This window comes from Haematobia irritans, chromosome 3 (assembly GCF_050003625.1).
Source record: "Haematobia irritans isolate KBUSLIRL chromosome 3, ASM5000362v1, whole genome shotgun sequence".
Taxonomy (NCBI): domain Eukaryota; kingdom Metazoa; phylum Arthropoda; class Insecta; order Diptera; family Muscidae; genus Haematobia; species Haematobia irritans.
The window spans coordinates 45,953,210-45,973,675 of NC_134399.1; the positions used below are offsets into that span (position 1 = coordinate 45,953,210).

The 20,466-nt window shown below is 35.9% G+C and overlaps 2 protein-coding genes and 1 long non-coding RNA gene across 3 annotated transcripts; all 3 read right to left on the reverse strand.

The window, feature by feature from the left end:
* Positions 1-2,029: 2,029 nt before the first annotated feature.
* Positions 2,030-4,248, reverse strand: LOC142229343 (uncharacterized). Its single transcript, XR_012720384.1, has 3 exons — positions 3,504-4,248; positions 3,013-3,438; positions 2,030-2,948 (listed from the first exon to the last, which is right to left on the reverse strand). It is a non-coding gene; the product is annotated as an uncharacterized LOC142229343 (long non-coding RNA).
* A 10,028-nt stretch (positions 4,249-14,276) lies between these two features.
* LOC142230894 (uncharacterized) lies at positions 14,277-16,640 on the reverse strand. Its single transcript, XM_075301513.1, has 3 exons — positions 15,279-16,640; positions 14,507-15,029; positions 14,277-14,335 (listed from the first exon to the last, which is right to left on the reverse strand). The coding sequence occupies exons 1-3, from the start codon at positions 16,638-16,640 to the stop codon at positions 14,277-14,279; spliced, it is 1,944 nt and encodes a 647-aa protein (XP_075157628.1).
* A 247-nt stretch (positions 16,641-16,887) lies between these two features.
* LOC142230895 (uncharacterized) lies at positions 16,888-19,818 on the reverse strand. The gene has a single exon (XM_075301514.1). The coding sequence runs from the start codon at positions 19,816-19,818 to the stop codon at positions 16,888-16,890; it is 2,931 nt and encodes a 976-aa protein (XP_075157629.1).
* Between the last annotated feature and the right edge of the window lie 648 nt (positions 19,819-20,466).

Consider the following 20,466-nt stretch of genomic DNA (forward strand, 5'->3'; position numbering starts at 1 on the left):
TGTGTGAAAAAAATTACTGCGATTTCTAGTCCATCTACATGTGGGCAGAAACCCAAAACAACAGAAACTCAAAGCCCTTTCAATCTATAACGCATAGGTCGAAAGGCATTTAAACATATGGTCCATTCGAGCCTCCTAATTCAACATTGGGAGAAGGAAAATAACCAGAGCTAAACGAACTGAACGGCGGTAGTACATATCTCCGCGATAAGATCCATCATTGGACAATAATCTTTGGTTTCCCACAATTGGAAAAAACGCTAGAAGAAGCAAACGACTCCCTCACGGAGATTTTCATCAGCAACCTGAACATCATCATATCAAAAAAAAAGTAATAAAGAATAAATTGGGTAAGTACGAATGTGTTAGTGATATATGGTGAGATCGACAAAAGGCAGTGAAAAGGATAGATTATTATAAGACACAATCATATCGTTTCCTTTCATGTACGGAAAAAACAATTCGCATTAAAATTGACTCAATCGGGTTATATTTCAAACGAACTCATTTAAAAAATCTAAAAAAGCTATCCTTGGTTCGTGCTTCCAACGAAGTACAAAAACAAAAAACTATATAAAAAAAGTGTAAAAAAAAAACATTGGTAAAAAAGACAAAAGAAACAAGTCCGTGAACATTCTCCGCGAACGAAATGTCCAAAAAGTTATAATAAAATAATAACTAATTTTCTATATGTGTCCAATGTGAAAAAGAACGGAAAAAGTGCGTATAGAATTTCAAAAGGTATTCCGCAGTGCAAAAACGGCATACTCGCTATTGCTTTTGCTAAGAAAATTTATAACATAAAAATGCAAAAAGCAACAAAGTCTCCGCGAGAGGACAAACTGTCAAAATTCGTTTATATTACAAGCAAGTTTATACCAATAACATACACACTTTAAATGTACCAGATTGGAAAAACCAATAATTTGAATCGATAACGGCCATACGGTGGCAACATTCCTTTATTTTTCACCTAGGCAGTTAATCCCTACTGGGTACTTTTGACCAACATATGATCAGTAAAATTGATATATTGTACATCAAATGAAAGAGAGTAAAAGAAAAAAACAACTGTCCGTCGGGTGAACCAAAGTAATTTTTTCGCAAAATTAACTGAACAATAAATTAAAACGAATCGTGAAAGTGTATATAAACAAAAATATAAAATTTAAAGGTGGTAATAACATTTCATAAATTGTGCTGTGACTTTAAAATAAAGACAGAATACTATTGAAAGAAGAACGATACGAAAAGAAACGGTAAAAAAATTACTAACAAAAAGTGGTCGTGGAAAATACTTTCAATATTTTTTTAAGAAAAACGGAAAATCAGTAAGGTGAAAAAAACGACAAATTAACACGAAATTATTGAAAATGTTATAATTGGGAAAAATTATCAAAATTATTATCGAAATAAAGTGAAACAAAAATTTATTAAAAAAGTTTTCAATAGTCCCGCTACAAAAGTGTTGCCGTTATGTTGGTACATTTCCCCCGCGGCAATGTGAGAATCTCCTCAATAATGTCAACGAGTGAGACAAGAGACATCCCAATAAACACAAACGTTTGAAAAATACTAAAATGCAATAATTTTTCAAACATTTTTTCAAAGGATTAGTGTAATATTCAAGTTGAGAAATTGTTGAGAAAATCGCGTTCTCAACAAAAAACAGACATTACCCTCAACAGTAAAATTCAACACAATAGCAATAATCTCTCAATTGTAATCCTCAAATTGAAATGCATTGCTACACAATAATTTCTCAAACAGTTTTCAATGTGAGAAAAATTAAAAATTAATATTGCTGCGAATATTTTCTAACCACAATTTGCATGAAAGTCAATCCCAGTTCTTACTGAAAGTCAACACTAAATTTCTAGTGATTTTGTACATTTTATTAATTTTTTCGTTAAAAATATAATAATATTAAAAATAACATTAACAATATATAAAAATAATAATATGTTATAATACCAATCAAAACATAATTATCTTATTAAAGGTATTAATAACTAAAACTAACAATACAACTTTAAATAACTTAAACATTTTTCATGTATAATTTCCCCCATAATGTTGGTGTCACATAACTGTTAATTAATTAATTATTAATTAATATGCTGACAATTTCAAATAATTACTATCGAGGAACTTGATGGCCTGCGTGTTAGAATAGATTCCATCAAGAGGAATTCACAAAATATCAAACTGATGACGGAATGTAAATTGATGTAATGCACATTTTCATCCAGAAGTTCTTGATTTAGGAACTGTTGCACTTTGTTTTGTTGTTGTTGTTGTTGTAACAGTTTATTGTGATCTCATCCATTTCATGTTATACGCTTGGTACATCAGCTTGTTGGCAGATCAAGGAACTCTGCGACTAAGGTGGGGTGTGTCCAGAGTGATCTGATGGTAAGTCGAGTTGGTTTGGCTGGGCAAGAGAAAAGATGACGCGTGTCGTGTGGCCCTTGGTTGCAAACTGGACAAACGTCAGCTACGCTGCTATCAATCACCGATAAGTTGGAATTGAGGCGGCTGCACTTGCCTGATCTTAATTGGGCCAAAACTACCCTAGTCTGCCGTGGGAGGTCTCTTTCCTCCGGTGCTATGGGCGGTGGTCGGACTCCAAGAACAGGATTAACCTTGTAGCTTCTCACCGCTTCAGCTACAGTATCCTCATGAATCCTGTTCAAACCTGCCTGGTACGCTTCTTGATCTAGAGGCTCTCTTTTATAGCGCTGGATCTCGCGTTCTAGATTATGTATATCAACCCTTACGTTCCTGGGTGGTGGTTGTGTATCCATAAGATGGTGGTTTGGATGATTACTTTGTTTTAATTGGTTACACTTTGCAAGTTTTCTGGAATCTTTTCTTTGTTGTTTCCTTCATGATTTTTTCACCGGTCAACATCTTCCAAGAATATAACATCCAATGATTTTAGTTTTCTGCAAAACAATCGAGTTTTGTGATTTCCATTACGTTTTCATTTCACTTTTTATTTTGACTTACCAATTATAATTACCGTTTTGGATTAATTTCAGTTTTATGTCAATAAAAATAACTGACCACGTACTTCGTGGCACAAAATGTATTGAAAACCACAAAATTCCTCAAGAACGTTGGTGTCACAAAATTGTTGTAAAACTCATTAAAATTCGGGAAATTAGCAAGGAACTTGATGACTAGAGAGTTAGAATAAATTTTCAGCAATTTCAATTCACAAAATATCGAATTAAACCGATGATGCGATGTAAATTAAACTATAGGCGTGATGCGAATTATCACCCAGTAGTTGATATGGAAAACCATAAATACCAAGTTTAATTCATTGTACTTTGATTTATGGAAACTTTCTCTTTTCGATAAGCCACTACCATTGTTCATCGGCCAGCCTCTTAATGTGTCCAAGAATCAGCATCCAAATATTTTAGTCTTCTGCAAAGAGATTTGAGTTTAGTGACTTCCTTAAAGCTTTCATTTCGTGTTTTAGTTTTACTTACCAATTATTATAAGCAATTTCAATAGATTATTAAAAAATTTCCACATTTTTGTATTTCTTCCACGAACTTTGTTGTCCAAAGTAGTATTGAAAACCATGTGTTTTTTTCGTTGCATTTCAGGGTAGTGTTTTGTCAACGTTTTCTCCGATTATCTTCAACACATTTTCAAAGTTTTCGTCAACATTTTGCCAAATTGGTTGTAATTCGCAAACAACTTGAAGATGTATTGAAGATGAGCTTTTTCAAGTCAAGTTGAATTTATGTTGAAAATTATATTTACCCTCAAACTGAAGAGGTGTTGCATTTGAAAAACGCTCATCCTGTGTTTATTGGGATTAATCAAAAGGAGGGGAACAATAACAAAGTCATGGAAAGTGGCAAGATTAAATTGCGTTAAGTACGCGAGAACTGGAATAAAAAAAAAAAAAGTATAATGATAATCTAAAATAAGAAATTGGATATACGAATTCTAAGATAAATTAGTGTAGAAAAAAACAAATAACGGATCATTAAACTAAAACAAAATAAGAAATCAATGACCAGATTTTCTTCACGGCCCCCAGGAAATCTATAACGGAGAATATTTTTTAGGGTGAGTCGATTTTATTAATTTTTTCAAATATTGATCATGAACAACTAATTGCGGAACATCAAACACAAGAGTATTAAAACGAAATAACAATTATATGAATTATCGCCGCAAAATTTTTTGAACACAAATACACCGTTTCCACATAGTTCGATCGTAGTTTCCCAGCCAAGATTCTACTATATTCTAATATATTGTCTATAAATAATTTCGCTCTAATTTGACGACAAAAAATTTCGACAAATCCAATACGCAATAATTAATACGTTTTTTTAACAATATTCCGCACATCCAATTGTTCGCCAAAATCCTCGCGAACAATCAGTTATATAATATTATACATTTTTCAAAATTGTATACATGTTTGAAAAATAACGATGGCTACGCGTCGAAAGTTTCTGTTCGATTACCATCAGATTATGGCGTTTTGCAAGCAGCTTGAAGAGCAAAACGCAGAAACATTGACAGTTCAACGTCTAGAAATTAAAGATCTAGAGTTGGAACGGAGGTGGCCACAACTAGTAACGAGTTATGAGGCTCTTATGTTAGAAGAAGATAAGGAGGATCGTGATTATAACAAAAAATTTGAGGAAGCTTTCGCTAAATACGAGAAATGTAAAGAAAGCATCATGATAGCAATTATTTCCAAAAGTCAGAAGGATCATAGTGTCGATCAAGAGCCAATACAACGAAGTACGCCTTCTCTCAAATTGCCACCTTGTGATACTCCACCTTTCGAGGGGGGATACTCTAAATGGCCAGCATTTAGAGACATTTTCTTTGCTGTTTTCGGAAATCATCCACATTTATCCCCAGCTCAGAAGCTGTATCACCTTCGCGGTAAAACGCGAGGAGAGGCGAACGATATAGTAAAAAAGTTCGAGTTAACAGACGCTAATTTTACTTTAGCATGGGAGGCACTAAAAAATCGCTACGAAAATAAGCGTATTTTAGTAAATCAACAAATGAAGAGGCTTTTTTCAATAAAAACTGTTTCAAGCGAAAAACCAGAATCCATTCGGGTGATTCAAAGTACCATAAACGACACCATGGCAATTTTCAAATCATACGACATTACAGTCGATAATTGGGATCCGCTCTTAATACACATAGTTTCCTCCAAAATTCCTGACGACACGTTACGAGCGTGGGAAGACTCCTTATCAAACCATAAGGAAATGCCTTCGTGGTATCAAATGGATACGTTCCTTTCAAATAGAATTGAAAAGTTAGAAACTGTTCTCGATTTTCGAAAACCCTACGATAAGGGGAATCAAAACTCAAAGTTTAAAATCTCCGATCAACAACAAATTACAAGCCCCAGCTGCAAGAAGTGCAATCAAAATCACTGGCTAATGTCTTGTAAATATTTTAAATCTTTATCAGCGAAAGAACGTAACGAGTATGCGAGGACCAATAAGGTTTGCTTAAATTGTCTTTCACCAAATCATTCAAAATTGGATTGCAGAAGTAAAAGACGGTGTACTATATGCAATCGCATGCATCATACCATGCTTCACCTCGAATTCAAGCGTAACCAATCACAAGAATATGGTCAAGATCATCCACAAGGTAACCCCTCGCAACACGAAGTATCTGATACATCAAACGGGTCACACGAAAACTCTCTACTTAATTCTGCAGATTTATTAGATGAAACCAATGCTCTATTTTCGCAGAATGGGGGTACCACAATCTTACCAACCGCTCGAATAATTGTGGAACATCAGGGGAAATCGATTGCCACTAGAGCACTTCTAGACACCGGATCGGAGAGCAGCTTCGTCTCACAACGTATACAAAGGACACTCGATCTACAAATAGAACCCCATAATACTAAAATCTCAGGATTAACAGGTACACTAATTTGCAAAAGTGGAATCAAATGTTTACTATCATTAAAAACTGCAAAGTCTAATTTTTGCATTGATATCCACGCGATAGTAGTGCCAAAGCCAGCATGTGTTCTTTCATCACGACCCATTAGCAATGAACTTCTCAAAGAAGTAACGAATTTGGATCTTGCAGATCCTCTTTTCTACGAGACAGGCCCAATAGACGTGATTATTGGAAGTAATTACCTTCCCGCAATTAATAAATCAGGTATCATCACACAAATAGGAAATTGTTTAGAAGCCCGAGAGTCCCACTTCGGGTGGTATCTTTCAGGGCCTGCGAGTCCAAAACATATTAAAACATCTGCAAACAGAGCGTCACCATCACAAAATACAAGTTCGCTGGAACTTCCACAAGAAATTTCACATATACCAGAAAGTCCTACCGATTTAACCACCATGTACTCAAACGAAGAGTATAATCAACGAACAATAAATGGTTCATATTTATCACAATTAGAAGCCCGACTTCCCATCCACAAAGAAAATATTGAGTTTTTGCAACAAATAAATTTTGATCAATATCAACCTGATACATTCACAAAAACTAAAAAAGAATTTACTACATTCCCCGCAAAAACAACGAAATACGTTTCTCTAAATACGATTCAACCACAAACGTTTAAGAAATCATTGAAGACGAATTGTAATTATATCGCCCATCGATGGAAATATAAAAAGCATATCCACAGGAGTAAACGAAATAAAACTACATTGAACAAGTATACCACTAACAACTACGAAACCCAATCGTCAAAAAGTAACGTTATTTCAGTACGAACTTACAGTCCACAAAATCGAACAGAGTTACATTGGTATCCTCCACCCCGCGTTCCGATCACCCACCCCGTATCATTCACACATTTGTATGTACTTCTTTTTATTCTTTATTTACAGGCGATGAGAAGAAGAAACAACAAAAAGGAACATGGAATCGGAGCGAGTGGTCACATCGAACAACTCATCAAGTGTACATCTCACCAAAACCCGAACTCCCATTCGTTCTTCAGGCCGAGGCGGGAGTATGTTGAAGCGAGTTCAACAAGCTTCAAATGGAAGACGTCAGTCAGTCCCATGTTAATATGTACTCACGAAGAGTACCAACGGATTCGCTCCAAGAAATCATATATTCTCTTAATATTAACTCTTTGTTTATTATTTTTTACTTTCTTTTGTTTTTATTAATGTTTTCAGAGAGTAATGATTTCATCTCCTTTTGCTATTTATCATTTGCTCTTATGACTTATCATCCTATTTTCGTTAAGTTTTACCGTTTGTTCCCTAACGGCTTTGTTTAATATATTTTAAGTTTAGTTATGATTTGCAACTCTAAAGAATAGGTCACGAAGACCTCAATAAATGAATTTGTAAAATTGTAACTCCGACTCTTTGATTTGCGATAAGGGTTAGGCCACGCGCGCCCAACGACGTGTGTGAACAAAATTACTGCGATTTCTAGTCCATCTACGTGTGGGCAGAAACCCAAAACAACAGAAACTCAAAGCCCTTTCAATCTATAACGCATAGGTCGAAAGGCATTTAAACAGCATTAATTGATAAACAATAGAGAAATAACACGTCATTTAGATCAAATTCGTAATGGAGAAGTAGAACACGAAACAAATGAAGACAAAATCAATGTGCAAGGACCCATTACACTCAACACTGATTCCAATCAAGGCTCAGATGAGCCTGTTATTTCTACTCGATCTGGCATGGAGTTAAGACCACGACGTGAGGGAAGAGTTATACATATATATATATATATATATATATATATATATATATATATATATATATATATATATATATATATATATATATATATATATATATATATATATATATATATATATATATATATATATATATATATATATATATATATATATATATATATATATATATATATATATATATATATATATATATATATCTTTTCGATGTTTGATGAACGCGTCCGACGCAAGGGTTTAATGACTTAAAGGGTCAAAGCAAAGGAGAAGACAACGTTAGGGCTGTTTTCTTTTAGCACTGGATGCAACATTTGTATCCAGAACATCGTTGCACTGGTGTTCTATCCAGAACAACTCATCAGTGCAAGTCGCGCCGATGTTGCCGGATCGTATTTTGATAAAGTGATTCACAATAGCAACTTATTGTGACTAATTTATCAAAAAACATGAAATTCAAAGTGGTACAGTGTCATAAATAATCGCAGCAGTAAATATTTATTACAAATTGGAACAGTTCATATATTAAAAATGCAAGATTTAACTTCTTTTCTGTGATTGTTTTTAAACAGCTGATGACAGTGTTGCATATTTTTGGAGATGTTCTGGATAAGCGAGTACTCTGTTTTCTTTTAGTCCTTCACGGCTTAGGGTATCCAGTGCTAAAATAAAACAGCCCTATTAACAACAACAATGATGTCGATTGTCATCGATGATGAGTATGGCTTGTATTGTTGTTATTGTTAACTGTTGTTCTAATAAGAATAGACAGAATAAATAATGAATCGATATGCATATAATTTGCAGAGTATATTGGGGTGGGTCGTAGTTTTAACATTTTGATATTTTAATAAAGATGAAAACAATTTTAAGAAAAAATGGTGAAATTTAACAAATGAAATAAAAGTTATAAAAATGATAAAAAAAAGAGAATTGAATAAAAAATAATCTGGTTTACTGTCGTTCGACATTAAACATGCCGGCCTCTCCGTGATGGATTTCAGGTGATGTCATGGTGATGTAACGAACTGTAAACACACACTTAGGTTTGACTATGAGTTGATGCTTGATGTTGGTGGTAAATTTTTTATATGTTGCAAATTTTCTGGTACGATGTTGGTATGTATCTAAAAGAAGTCGATGTCTCTCCAAGTAATTCGTCGTTGAAACTGCATGTAGAGAGGTCTGACGGCGAAAGATACGAAAAGTCAAAACTGATTGGCGAGAGAGCAAAAATGACTGTGCTGCGTATCTCTTTTTGCAAAGGTCGTGCAAATCATTTGTACTTTAAGTTGTTCTTGCAAATTTAGATCTTGATGGAAAGAAGAATGTTTTTTGATATTCCAGGGAGGATCCTTCCACCACAAATGTAGATGGCCTTTATGACAAAATTCAGATTTGTATGTAGGTGAATCGGATTTGCGTTCAAGTATCGCTAGGTCGATTTTCAAAAGTTGTTTATATTTTGCTGTTTCGATCCTGATTATGAAGTCTTGAGGTTTGATGTTGCAAACTTTGACTTTGGCGCTGGGGGCTGATTTTTTGTAGATCATAAAAATTCTAGTGCAAATAAATTTTTGAATTGAAGTCGATGGGCGATTTGAAATACATATTCTGAAGCTGATGAGAGGTAAGTAGTTCCTTAAGAAGTCGTATGTATCCGCTTGAGGGATTGTTCTGGCTAATTGAAGATCCAGATATGAATTGTTTAGGTCAATGTCAGCAAAGGTGTTGAACATCTTTCCCTGTTTGGTGAATGGCAATAAGTCAGAATACTTTGAAGATGAAAGTTTACTCAAAATTCGATGCGATGGGACAATTAATTTAATTCCGTAGTGGTTGTTGTATTGATTTGACCTCAAAAGGTGTTTTGAAGTCGCCTCCGACCCCAAAAGATTGGCGGAGCTGATATCTAACTGATACGCATTAGATATCACTTTAGCTGAACGTGCTGTCAATCTCCCCACAATCATGGTCATGGCTGTATTTTGTGTCAAAAGAGACGGTGAAGACGTGCCAACTATCAAAAAGTTCGATTGCTCCATCAGTTCTCCCACAATCAAGTCTTGAGTTGCTTTTTGTGGCGAAAGAAGCGCAAATGGTTTTAAGGTAAGTTTTCGATTCTGTTGTAAAGGTCGAAGAACTCGTTTAAAGATGAAAATGTGTATGATGAAGAAAGAAAGGTCGATGATCGAATTGCAGCTTGCATTAGGCTCAATGGTGATGAGTGAACTTCTGGTCGACTTGATGGAGGTATAAGTTCATAGTTGAAATGAATAAAATTACAAGTCAGGTTTGTAATTTTGTATTGTAATAGGTCGTAAGTTGAGGAATGAACTTCTGCTCGGCTTGGTGGAGGACTGAGCTCATTGTTGGAACGAATAAAATTACAAATAGGTTTTGCAATGCCTTGATCTAGATATGCTGTAGAATGAACTTCTGCTCGGCTTGGAGGGCTGAGTTCATGTTTTGAATGAATTAAATTACAAGTAAGGTTTGTAATTTTATCTGTAACAAGGTTTGTGATTGATGAATGAACTTCTGCTCGGCTTGATGGAGGTCTGAGTTCACATCCTGAATAATGTCTTATGAAGATTTGAGTAGGTCGTCGGTCGGTCAGGTTTGATTCTGGTTTTTGGTGACTAGAATCCTGAACTAGGCTAATTTGCGGATGATGTATGGACGAATGTCGGCTGTCATCGCATAAAGTTGACGATGTGATGTCTTCTTGATCACGATGTCGATTGGATTTTACTTTGTTGACAGTTGAAGTCGGAACTGCGAGTTTCTGCTGTGAGAAATTTTTTATAGGCAAAGTCACAGGTCGTGGTAGGACGGTGATATTTGTGGACTGTATATTTTGTTTTGGTTGTAGTGTGGACTGTATTTTATTTTCGTATGAATTAGGTTGAAATGTGGACTGTATAATTGTATTGGAAAATATGGCCTGGGTTACCCTAAGACGATAAAGAGGTCCAGGAACCAACCCTGCCAGCATTTCCAAGTTGCATTTCATCCTCATCGCTACCACAGACTCGTAAGTGACACTGCAACAATCGCCAACTGTGATAGTATTTTGCCCTCACTATTCGCATGAAAGTATTTTGCCATCACTATTGTTACAAGAGCCATTTTATATTTTGTGAAACACCAAGCACAACTAGCTTCTTATAATTTATTTAAATAAAAACGATAATGAAGTGCTGAAAACATAGTTATTTCGCTTAAAATTGTGAAAGGTATATTGGTGAACAATTTTTGACTTTCCAAATGGAATAAAGTGCTAGTTTTTCAAATATTTTCCAGACGCTGCCTCCATTGGGAATAAAAGCACTGGCTGATAGACGCTACAACATGTAACTTGCAACTTGTAACTCAACATCAATCTTTTATTAATGCATAAAAATATGTTAAATGTGATGTGATAATCGTATAAATGTTATATTTATGAGAATTTATAAATGTTTAATAAAATTAATAAACATCTAAACAATCGTGTTTTACTTGACCACAATGATTCTTTTACAACTATCTTAAAATGCACTTTCTCTGATTGTTTGAAGGGGCTCTTATTGGCGTCCTTCTAAACGTATCCAAAAGGGCACCTAATAATTGCACTCATGCGATATTTTTGTCAATAGTGACGGCGCTTTCCCGAGGAGTTTTGGATATCGTATAGGACTGTTTTCGACGTAGTGGGGACTCTCAGAAGCGCCCCCAAATTAAAAAAATGTTGGCAGGGAATTGGATTGAGTTGTTGTCCAAGAGGTCTGATGATTTTATGTATGTTGTTTGTACTATGCGTCAATCTTCAGTGCTTTGAATTTGGTTTGGATGTGGTCTTGGTAAAAGAAATTCGTTTTGAGGTACGTAGGAAATTTTGGAGTTGAAATTTTGTGAAGTCTGGAACGGCTTTGATTGTATAAATCCTTTTATATTTTTCGAAAATGTTTTGTATTGATTGAAAGTCTTCCAATATGTTACCCTGAGTTGTTTTGGGTTTACTGGATTTGCATTCTGCTGAATTAGGTCCTGACATTTGTCGTACGCATCTTGTATTTGAAACCATAAGTCTTCTGAATGATTTAGAAGAAATTCTAAGGTCGCGATGTGGTAATCGATTCGACTGCTGTCGTCGGTTTCTACAAGATCACTTAAATCATCACATAAATTATGAAATTTTTGTACGACATCCATTTTTATTTGTATTGTTCAGAATAATTCGAAATTGGAATTTTATGAGGTCGAAAAAATGTCCCCGCAAGTAGTCAAAATATGTAAAATCTGGCAACTCTCATTGAAGATACACCAGAAATAAGAGAGCCAAGTTTGATGTAGCAAGGAGAGAATGTCACTTGTATTCACATCACATAAATTTCTCTAGATGTTTTGTGTACTATTGGTTGTGTACTTACTGCTTGCTTTGTTTTTTTACTTGCGTGATATAGATTTCGTTGGGGCTGCTTTGATGTCGATGATGACGGTAAACATTGATGACGTCACTAATCGTTGTTGCACGATGATTTTGATGTTTCAGTAATTTTGTACATCATATTGTTGTTGCACAATTGGTTTTGTAAAAATGTCCAAGGATTTACACTGAATTTGTTTTTGCCGATTTTGGCCTTGAATATAATATACCCTTTTGTTTGGAAAATATTTCACTTTTTGAAAAGCAACCTTCTTTTTGTGAGATGTCACTTGATGCAGTGATTTGATAAAATTTTGATTTTTGATTTTCACTTTTATAAAATGTCACTCACATCACATAAAAAATGAAATCGGAAAATTTTTATTAATTTATTAATTTATTAAGTCAATTTTTTCCAAAAATTTTGAATTGATGCTTTCGTTTTGAATTTTCATGCACAAAATGTTTTTAATATTTTCCAAAATGTTATGAAAAGTCACAAGCACATAATACTTTTTTTTATTTCTCTTTTGAAATATTGTAAAATGTATTTTTGCTTGATTATCACAATGTGCATTAGGTCACCTTTCGTTTTAGCGAAACGAAAAATGTCCAACAATTTGCACAAATTAATTGATAATAAATTTTTATTTTATTTTGAAAGTTGAAAATTACAAAGGTCACTTATGTTGATTTGCATTTTGAGATGAATGAAAGATTAAATTTCGAAATGTTTTTTTGTAATAACTTGTGCACAAACGATTTTTAATAAATTTAATCACTTTCTTCATCCATAGGTTACTGTTCACATTTATTGAATTTTGATCTCAAATTATTTTTGAACGTTTTAATTAAAATTATGTTTTCATTAAAAACACACTTATTCGGTTCGAAGCTGACCAAATGTTTAGTGGGGGAGTAAATTCCCACTAAACAACAATGATGTCGATTGCCATCGATGATGGGTATGGCTTGTATTGTTGTTGTTGTTAACTGTTGTTGTAATAAGAATAGACAGAATAAATAATGAATCGATATGCATATAATTTGCAGAGTATATTGGGGTGGGTCGTAGTTGTAACATTTTGATATTTTAATAAAGATGGAAACAATTTTAAGAAAAAATGGTGAAATTTAAAAGTGGAATAAAAGTTACAAAAAATGATAAAAAATGAGAAATGTATGAAAAATAATCTGTTTTAATGTCGTTCGACATTAAACAGTTACTATTCCAAAATATAGTAACTTTTAAATATATATTGTTGGAGTGTGCAAGAAGGGGAATCGGGACGAAAGCTTTGATATGTCAGAGACGGGTACTTTGTGCCGATGTCCGAACAAATAATGGACTGTATATTGGGGACTGGTGTTTACTCCGTTGGTGCGAGGGATCTTCAACAAAGAGGAGAAATTCAGTGGTGGAACACTGTGCAGTACAAAATATCTCTCACAAGAGATATTATGAACAAGAAATAAGAAAAGGGAAAGAGTTGGTTGAGTTTCAGTTGCTTTATTTCAGAGTGTGTTATGCTCACCGTTCCAGAGATATGATGCAAGTGTTTGAATTCATCTTAGAGTACTTGCCAAGAAAATATTTTCTTAAATATTGATAATTCACAATAGATACTTAAACCTAGTAATTCACGAAATTGGTAATTATTCAAAACAGTGTCGTAAAATTTAACTTTGAACTGAATGGTATAAGTCTAAACTGGCAAGTTTAGACATGCCGCCGGGCCAGAGGAGGTTAATCGGTATTCGAACATAGAACCGAAGCTAGGGCTCGAATGGCTTCGGATAGTAGCTGCTGATTGGGAGTCGTTTGGTTTGGTGAAGCTCTATCGGTTGTATTCGTCTGGTGAATACCGCGTTGCCGATTGTTGTTGGTTTCGCTCCTTCTACGCAGTTTGTGGTTTCGTTGTAAGTTGCTGCTAGATTTACGTACATTTCCCCTTTTGGTTTCTGCCTGGATGTAGCTTGCATGAAGTAACGTGTGATGCGGCCTTTCGCATTTTCGGCACATATTTGGCGATCGGCAGTCTCTGAATCGGTGACTACGTGCCAGACAGTTGATACAGTAGACTTCTCTTAAAACCAGATCTTTTCGTTCTCGGGGGGTCATCCATAGAAATTTAGGGCATACTTTTAGTGCATGGAATCGATTGCACATTTTGCATTTGTATATGCCTGGCCTTGCTGAAGCTCTGGATATAGAAATAGATTAAAATATATTAAAAATTACGAGAAAAGGCTAGATCAAGAAAATGAGACTATAAAATCCGATACTGGTATGAATTGTTAAGCAGCTAGGTTTTCTTCTGTGGAATCTGAGTAAGGGAGATAACAAAGTTTCGCTATGGGCCTTTTGATGTTACCTGTAGCAGTCTTTATATCCGCCACACGTACATTATTATCCGAGCCCTCATATGTTCTCTCAATTCTTCCCAATCTCCACTCATTGGGTGGGAGTAAATCGTCTATAATTACTACTAAATCTCCAGGTTTAAGATTTGGGAATGCATTTCTCCATTTATAACGTTTTTGTAGAGCCTTCAAATAATCTTGTTTCCATCTTACAGAAAACTGATGATGGAGAGCTTTGAGTTTTAACCATCGATTTACGAGAGACAAGTTGGGTGAGAGCGACTCGGGTAGCGCCATTAAAGGGGCGCCTCTTAAAAAATGTCCAGGAGTAAGCGCTGTTAAATCCGTAGGATCTTCTGATATTGCAGAGATGGGTCGTGAGTTTAAAACTCCTTCTATACGTGCCAATATTGTAGAAAATTGCTCAAAAGTAAATTTGTGTGAACCAGCGAGCTTTTTAAAATGAGTTTTAAAACTTTTAACTGCGGCCTCCCACAGGCCGCCCATGTGAGGAGCATGAGGTGGTATGAATTTCTACTCAAACCCATGGATTGAGTATCTTTGAGATATATCGCTTGAACATAGCTTTAAAAATCAGGTAAATTCTCTCAAAAGGTTTCTACTTGCACATAAAAAGTTTCTACCATTGTCTGAAACCACCCGTTGGGGGAGTCCCCGCCTGGAAACAAAGCGAGAAAACGTAGCTTCGAACGCAGCGGAAGATAAGTCCGAGCATGCTTCTAAGTGTATGGCTTTCGTAGCGAAACATACAAAGACACATACATATCCTTTAATATTGGGAGAATTACGCAAGATTGAGCTCTTAAGATCAAACGGACCAGCAAAATCTACCCCAGTTATGTGAAACGGCGGGGAAAGTGTACAACGCTCGGGGGGTAAAGGTGCTATTATTTGAGACTGGGGCTTGTGCTTATGTATAATGCAAACCTTACATCGATGAATAATACCCTTAACCCTGGGCCTCAATCTAGAGATATAGAATTCAGTTTGTGAGAATCTACACATTTGAGTGGTCTCCGCGTGAGCCAAAAAGATGTGCAAATGCAACAAATACAACCGACATAATTTAGAGTTACCGGGAAGTATTATGGGATATCTTTCCCTATAGGGAAGAGATGAATCCGATAATCTTCCATTCACACGTAGAACTTTCTCGGAATCCAGAAACGGGTTTAATGTAGATAAACTGCTTCTACGGGATAATGGTTCAGACTTCATCACCGCTTCGTAATCCTCGGGATAAAATTTCCTTTGAGAGAGCACAATTAATCGAGTTTTCACAAACTGTAACTCGTTAAGTGTTAATTCAATGCATGAATATCTGACAGTACTTTTGAATCTTGGGCAAGATAAATGGAAAAACCTAAAAACATAAGAAATGACTCTTAAGGCTTTCGTATAGGAAGAAAATCTTGATAAAATATCATCCTCAGAGGACAACGCATAACAAATTTGAATCGAATTGTTTCTTATGGGAACCTCAAAGTTGGTTTTCTTAGGCCAATTACATTCCGACATTGTTAGCCATTTCGGTCCATTCCACCACAATGTATTGGAAATGAGATCTTGTGGTGAACAACCGCGAGTTCCAAGATCAGCCGGGTTGTCTTGTGTGGGAACATATCGCCACTTTCCGTTTGTAACCAAATCGTGAATCTGCAATGTCCTATTGGCCACATATGTCTCCCAAGTCATCGGTGGTTTAGAAAGCCATCCGAGCACAATAGAAGCATCTGTCCAAAGTGTTATAGAGTTTATACCATTATCAAAAATTTGTGACACGTAATTTACCAGTTTGGCTAATAATAAAGCGCCATTGAGCTCTAGTTTGGGCAAAGTTACTGTCTTCAAAGGAGCAACTTTACTCTTGGCTGTGAGTAAATTGCAAAAAGTATTAGAGTATTTGTTTTCTACTCGAATGTAAATGCATGCACAATACGCCGACTTCGACGCATCACAAAATCCATGAATATCTATTATATCCCCCGGGCTATATCGAATCCACCGCGGTATTGTAATATCGTGAATGGCAGGCAATTCCGTACATAAGGTTTTCCACATGGAATTAGAGCCAGGGCTAATATCCTCGTCCCAATCAACGCCCTCCAGCCAAAGTTGCTGCATAAGAATCTTTGAGCGAATTATAATTGGGGTTATCCACCCAGCAGGGTCAAATAATTGGGCTACTGTAGAAAGCACTTTCCGCTTTGTTGGGTTGCAATTCTGTTGAAATGGAGCACAAGAATATGAAAAGCTATCTTGAATAGCATTCCATTTTATACCTAGAGTTTTTGTGCAACTTTTCTCAGAGAGACGTAAAAGATCGGAATCATATAAATCCTCAGTGGGAAGATGATTCAATAGTTCTGGTTTATTTGCCGTGATTTTCTTTAATGGGAACCCAGCGGACTTTAGTACCGCAATAAGTTTTTTTTTGGGATTCAACAGCTTCCTCGATACTATATCCACCAGACAAAATATCGTCGACGTAAGTTTCCTTACGTAAAATCTTAGCTACCGTTGGGAAATGCACCTCCGAGTCAGAAGCCAACTGTTGTAAAGTTCTGATAGCTAAGAATGGTGCGCAATTTATACCGAAGGTAACTGTGTTCAATTGAAAATCTTTGGTTGGACCGGTTGGATGGTTTTGGAACAAAATCCTTTGAAAGGGTCTATCTAAGGGATGTACCTTTATCTGGCGGTACATTTTTTGTATATCTCCACTATAAACGTACTCATATCTCCTCCAGTTAAGAATTGTCGATATCAAATCGTTTTGAAGTGTGGGACCAGTATAGAGTATATCATTTAAAGAAAACCCAGACTTGGATTTACGTGAGGCGTTAAATACAACCATTACTTTTGTAGACTTGTGTTCAGGGCGTACCACCGCGTGATGTGGGAGATAAAATGAGAAATATTTACCTTGTTCTGATATTTCTTGGGAGGAAGTTTCTTCCATGTGGTCCAAGGAGATATATTCGTTTAAAACCGCATGATATTGCTCTTGAAGTTCGGGATTTGTGACTAAGGTTGTTTCTAACCTTGAATATTGGGCAAGAGCGAGAAATCGAGATGAGCCAAGAAACAGTGAGTTAGGAAATTCTTCCTTAAATGGGAGTCGAACTATGTATCGACCATCAGTGTCTCGAGATGTGGTGGCCTTATAGAAATCTTGACAATACTTGTCCTCTTTGGAGCACAGTGGGATTGAGGGAATTTCCTCTATTTCCCAAAACTTTCGAAGCATATTACTAACTTCATCGTCTTCAAAAGTGGCAACGTTTGTTGTGAAAGTCTGCACTTCCTTAGCTACCATGGGACCGCTGAGCACCCATCCAAAAATTGTGTTGTATGCTGTAGCTTGTCCACAAATGTTTTTCTTGATACCTTCAATATTCACAAATCTTTCCGAGTCATTACCAAGTATTAAGTCGATATTGGAAGACTTGTTAAAATAAGGATCTGCAAGGTCAAGTCCCTTGAGCTCACGAGAATACTTGACATTAAATGAGACAGATGGTAATCTCTTAGTGAGTTTGGGGAGAACAATAGCAGATATGGCAAACCGAAAATCGTGTTTCGGTGAATACAGTACCAATTCGCACTCTTTATCAGCCTTTTGTGTTGTTTCACCAACTCCGCTGATTTCAAATAAAGCTTTGCGATATGGTACCTTAAGTCGATTCCGAATTCTCTCTGAGAGAAATGTTCTCTGACATCCCGGGTCAATTAGTGCTCGAATTGTGAAGAGCTCGCCCTCGTATTCGATTTGTACCAGAGCTGTGCGAAGTAGTATTGTTTCGTTATTCAACGAAAAATTGGCTTGAATTTGTGAGCAGGCCTCTTGCGACGTTGTAGGAACCTCAGTGTTTGATCTGAATATGTTTTGACTACCAGCGTCATTATTTCCATCAGTGGATGTCGCAGGCCTATGGGCTTGATTACCAGAAGTTGGTTGTGATATTCGATCCAAATGTAACAATGTATGATGATGTTTTTTGCATGTTAGACATGTGTGTTTACTCTTACATTTGGCTTTCTGGTGAGAGTCGGACAGACAATTATTACACATTTTATTTTTGTAGACGAAATCAATTCTTTCCTGAGGCGAGAATTTGCGAAAGTCGGGACAGACACGAATGTTGTGCCGCTTAGTACACACTTGACAAGACGCATCGAGTTTCTCTTGAGAGGAATATGACTGTATTCTATTAGAAGTCGTGGGAGAATTCCGTATGGTGAGGCTGTGGCCTTCTCTAGCGGATTTGAAACTATTTATCCGTTCGACCACTTCAAACCTGTTTATTAGGAATTTATCCATTTGAGACCAACTGGGAAGGTCACGATGAGACCTCAATGACTGTTCCCATTGGGATATGGTCTCTTCTGGAAGTTTAGTTGAAACCAAAAATATTAAAATTGGATCCCAGTCATCGACCGCTATATCTAAACTTTTTAATGTACAGAGGCAGTCGTTCACTGTTGAATGAATTTTCTGGAGTGATTCACTGTCCTCTGTCTTCGCTGCCTGAATATTAAACAAAATCTTTAATTGGTTGTCCACCAGAACCCGTTTGTTCTCAAATCGGGCCTTTAGGGAATTCCAAGCATGTTCAAAATTCTCATCGCAAAGTGAGTATCTCTTCACAATTGCGCCGGCGCTGTCCTTAGTCTTATTTCTTAAGTGGTAGAGTTTTTGGGCAGCAGTAAGTTTAGGGTGCTTTACGTAAACAGCCGTGAATATATCACGAAAGGATGGCCATTGTTCGTAGCTACCACTAAACACCTCCGTGTCACATGGAGGAACTTTTATACATACACTTGAGTTGTCAGAGAAATGACGATCGTTCTCGTATGAGTCCCTAGGAGTTGTTCTGCGTCGTAAAGTGACATTCTGAGAATTGAGAGCTCCAGAAATTCTTAAAATATCAATAATTTTCGACCTCGTTCCATAATATGCCTCGGCACAATTATCGAAATTAATTCTAGCGTTTCCCTTAGATTGCTTTGAAATGGAAGAATCGGGAGACAATGACAACTCTTCGTAAACAAGTTGGAGCTTACTCCATCTCCGATCTAAGTCATCTAATCTGACTTCAAGAGAGGAGTCTGTCTGATTTTCTAAATCAATTGTATCAAAGGTCTCACAAAACCCGATTAAATGATTGTAAGAAAAAAGAAATCGTTCGTAAATTGGGGAATCTTTAGTCGCAGAACCACCAGCTGTTTCGTCCAACGTTTGGTGGACTCTGGTGTCGTAATTACTAGACATAGATTCCTTAGTATGCGGTGGGTCCATAGTGCAATGATGTGAAAAATTATATCTTATTTACAATATTGGATTTCTGAGGATTTCAAAAATATTGAGACGATTTCTCTGTTAGCGTAACTCAAACCGGCTGTCGATTATTAACAATCGAAAAGTTTTGAATATGAAGCACAAGACTATAAAGTGTTTAAGGCCGTCTTCGAATAACATCCAGTAGTTCAACGAACCCCTTTAAAGTGAAAAATTATAGTGGGTCAAATTATAAAGCGTCTCCTAGTTCATACCAATACCAAATTATTCTTATCGTTACCGCTTAATTCGTAATGAACAGGGAATATCCCAATGATCAAATTTCAATACAATGAGTAAAATTTCAAATATTAAACCACTTTCAAATAAATCCGTTGAATTTCAACAATGATAAAATCTCTATTCAAAAAAGAAATTTCCAAAGTAATCAACAATTTTTCATACAATGGCCAAATATTAAACAATTAGCAAAAATCCCAAAGTAACGCGAAAAATTTGAAAAATGAAAAAACTATCCTCGGACATTTGGGAATGAAATTTTAATCAAGTATTCTATGAACTTGTTGTAAACACAATTTCCAAAGTTTGTGAAATTCAATTGGAACAAATAAAATGTCTGTAACACACAGAGTCAACCTTCGATTCAAA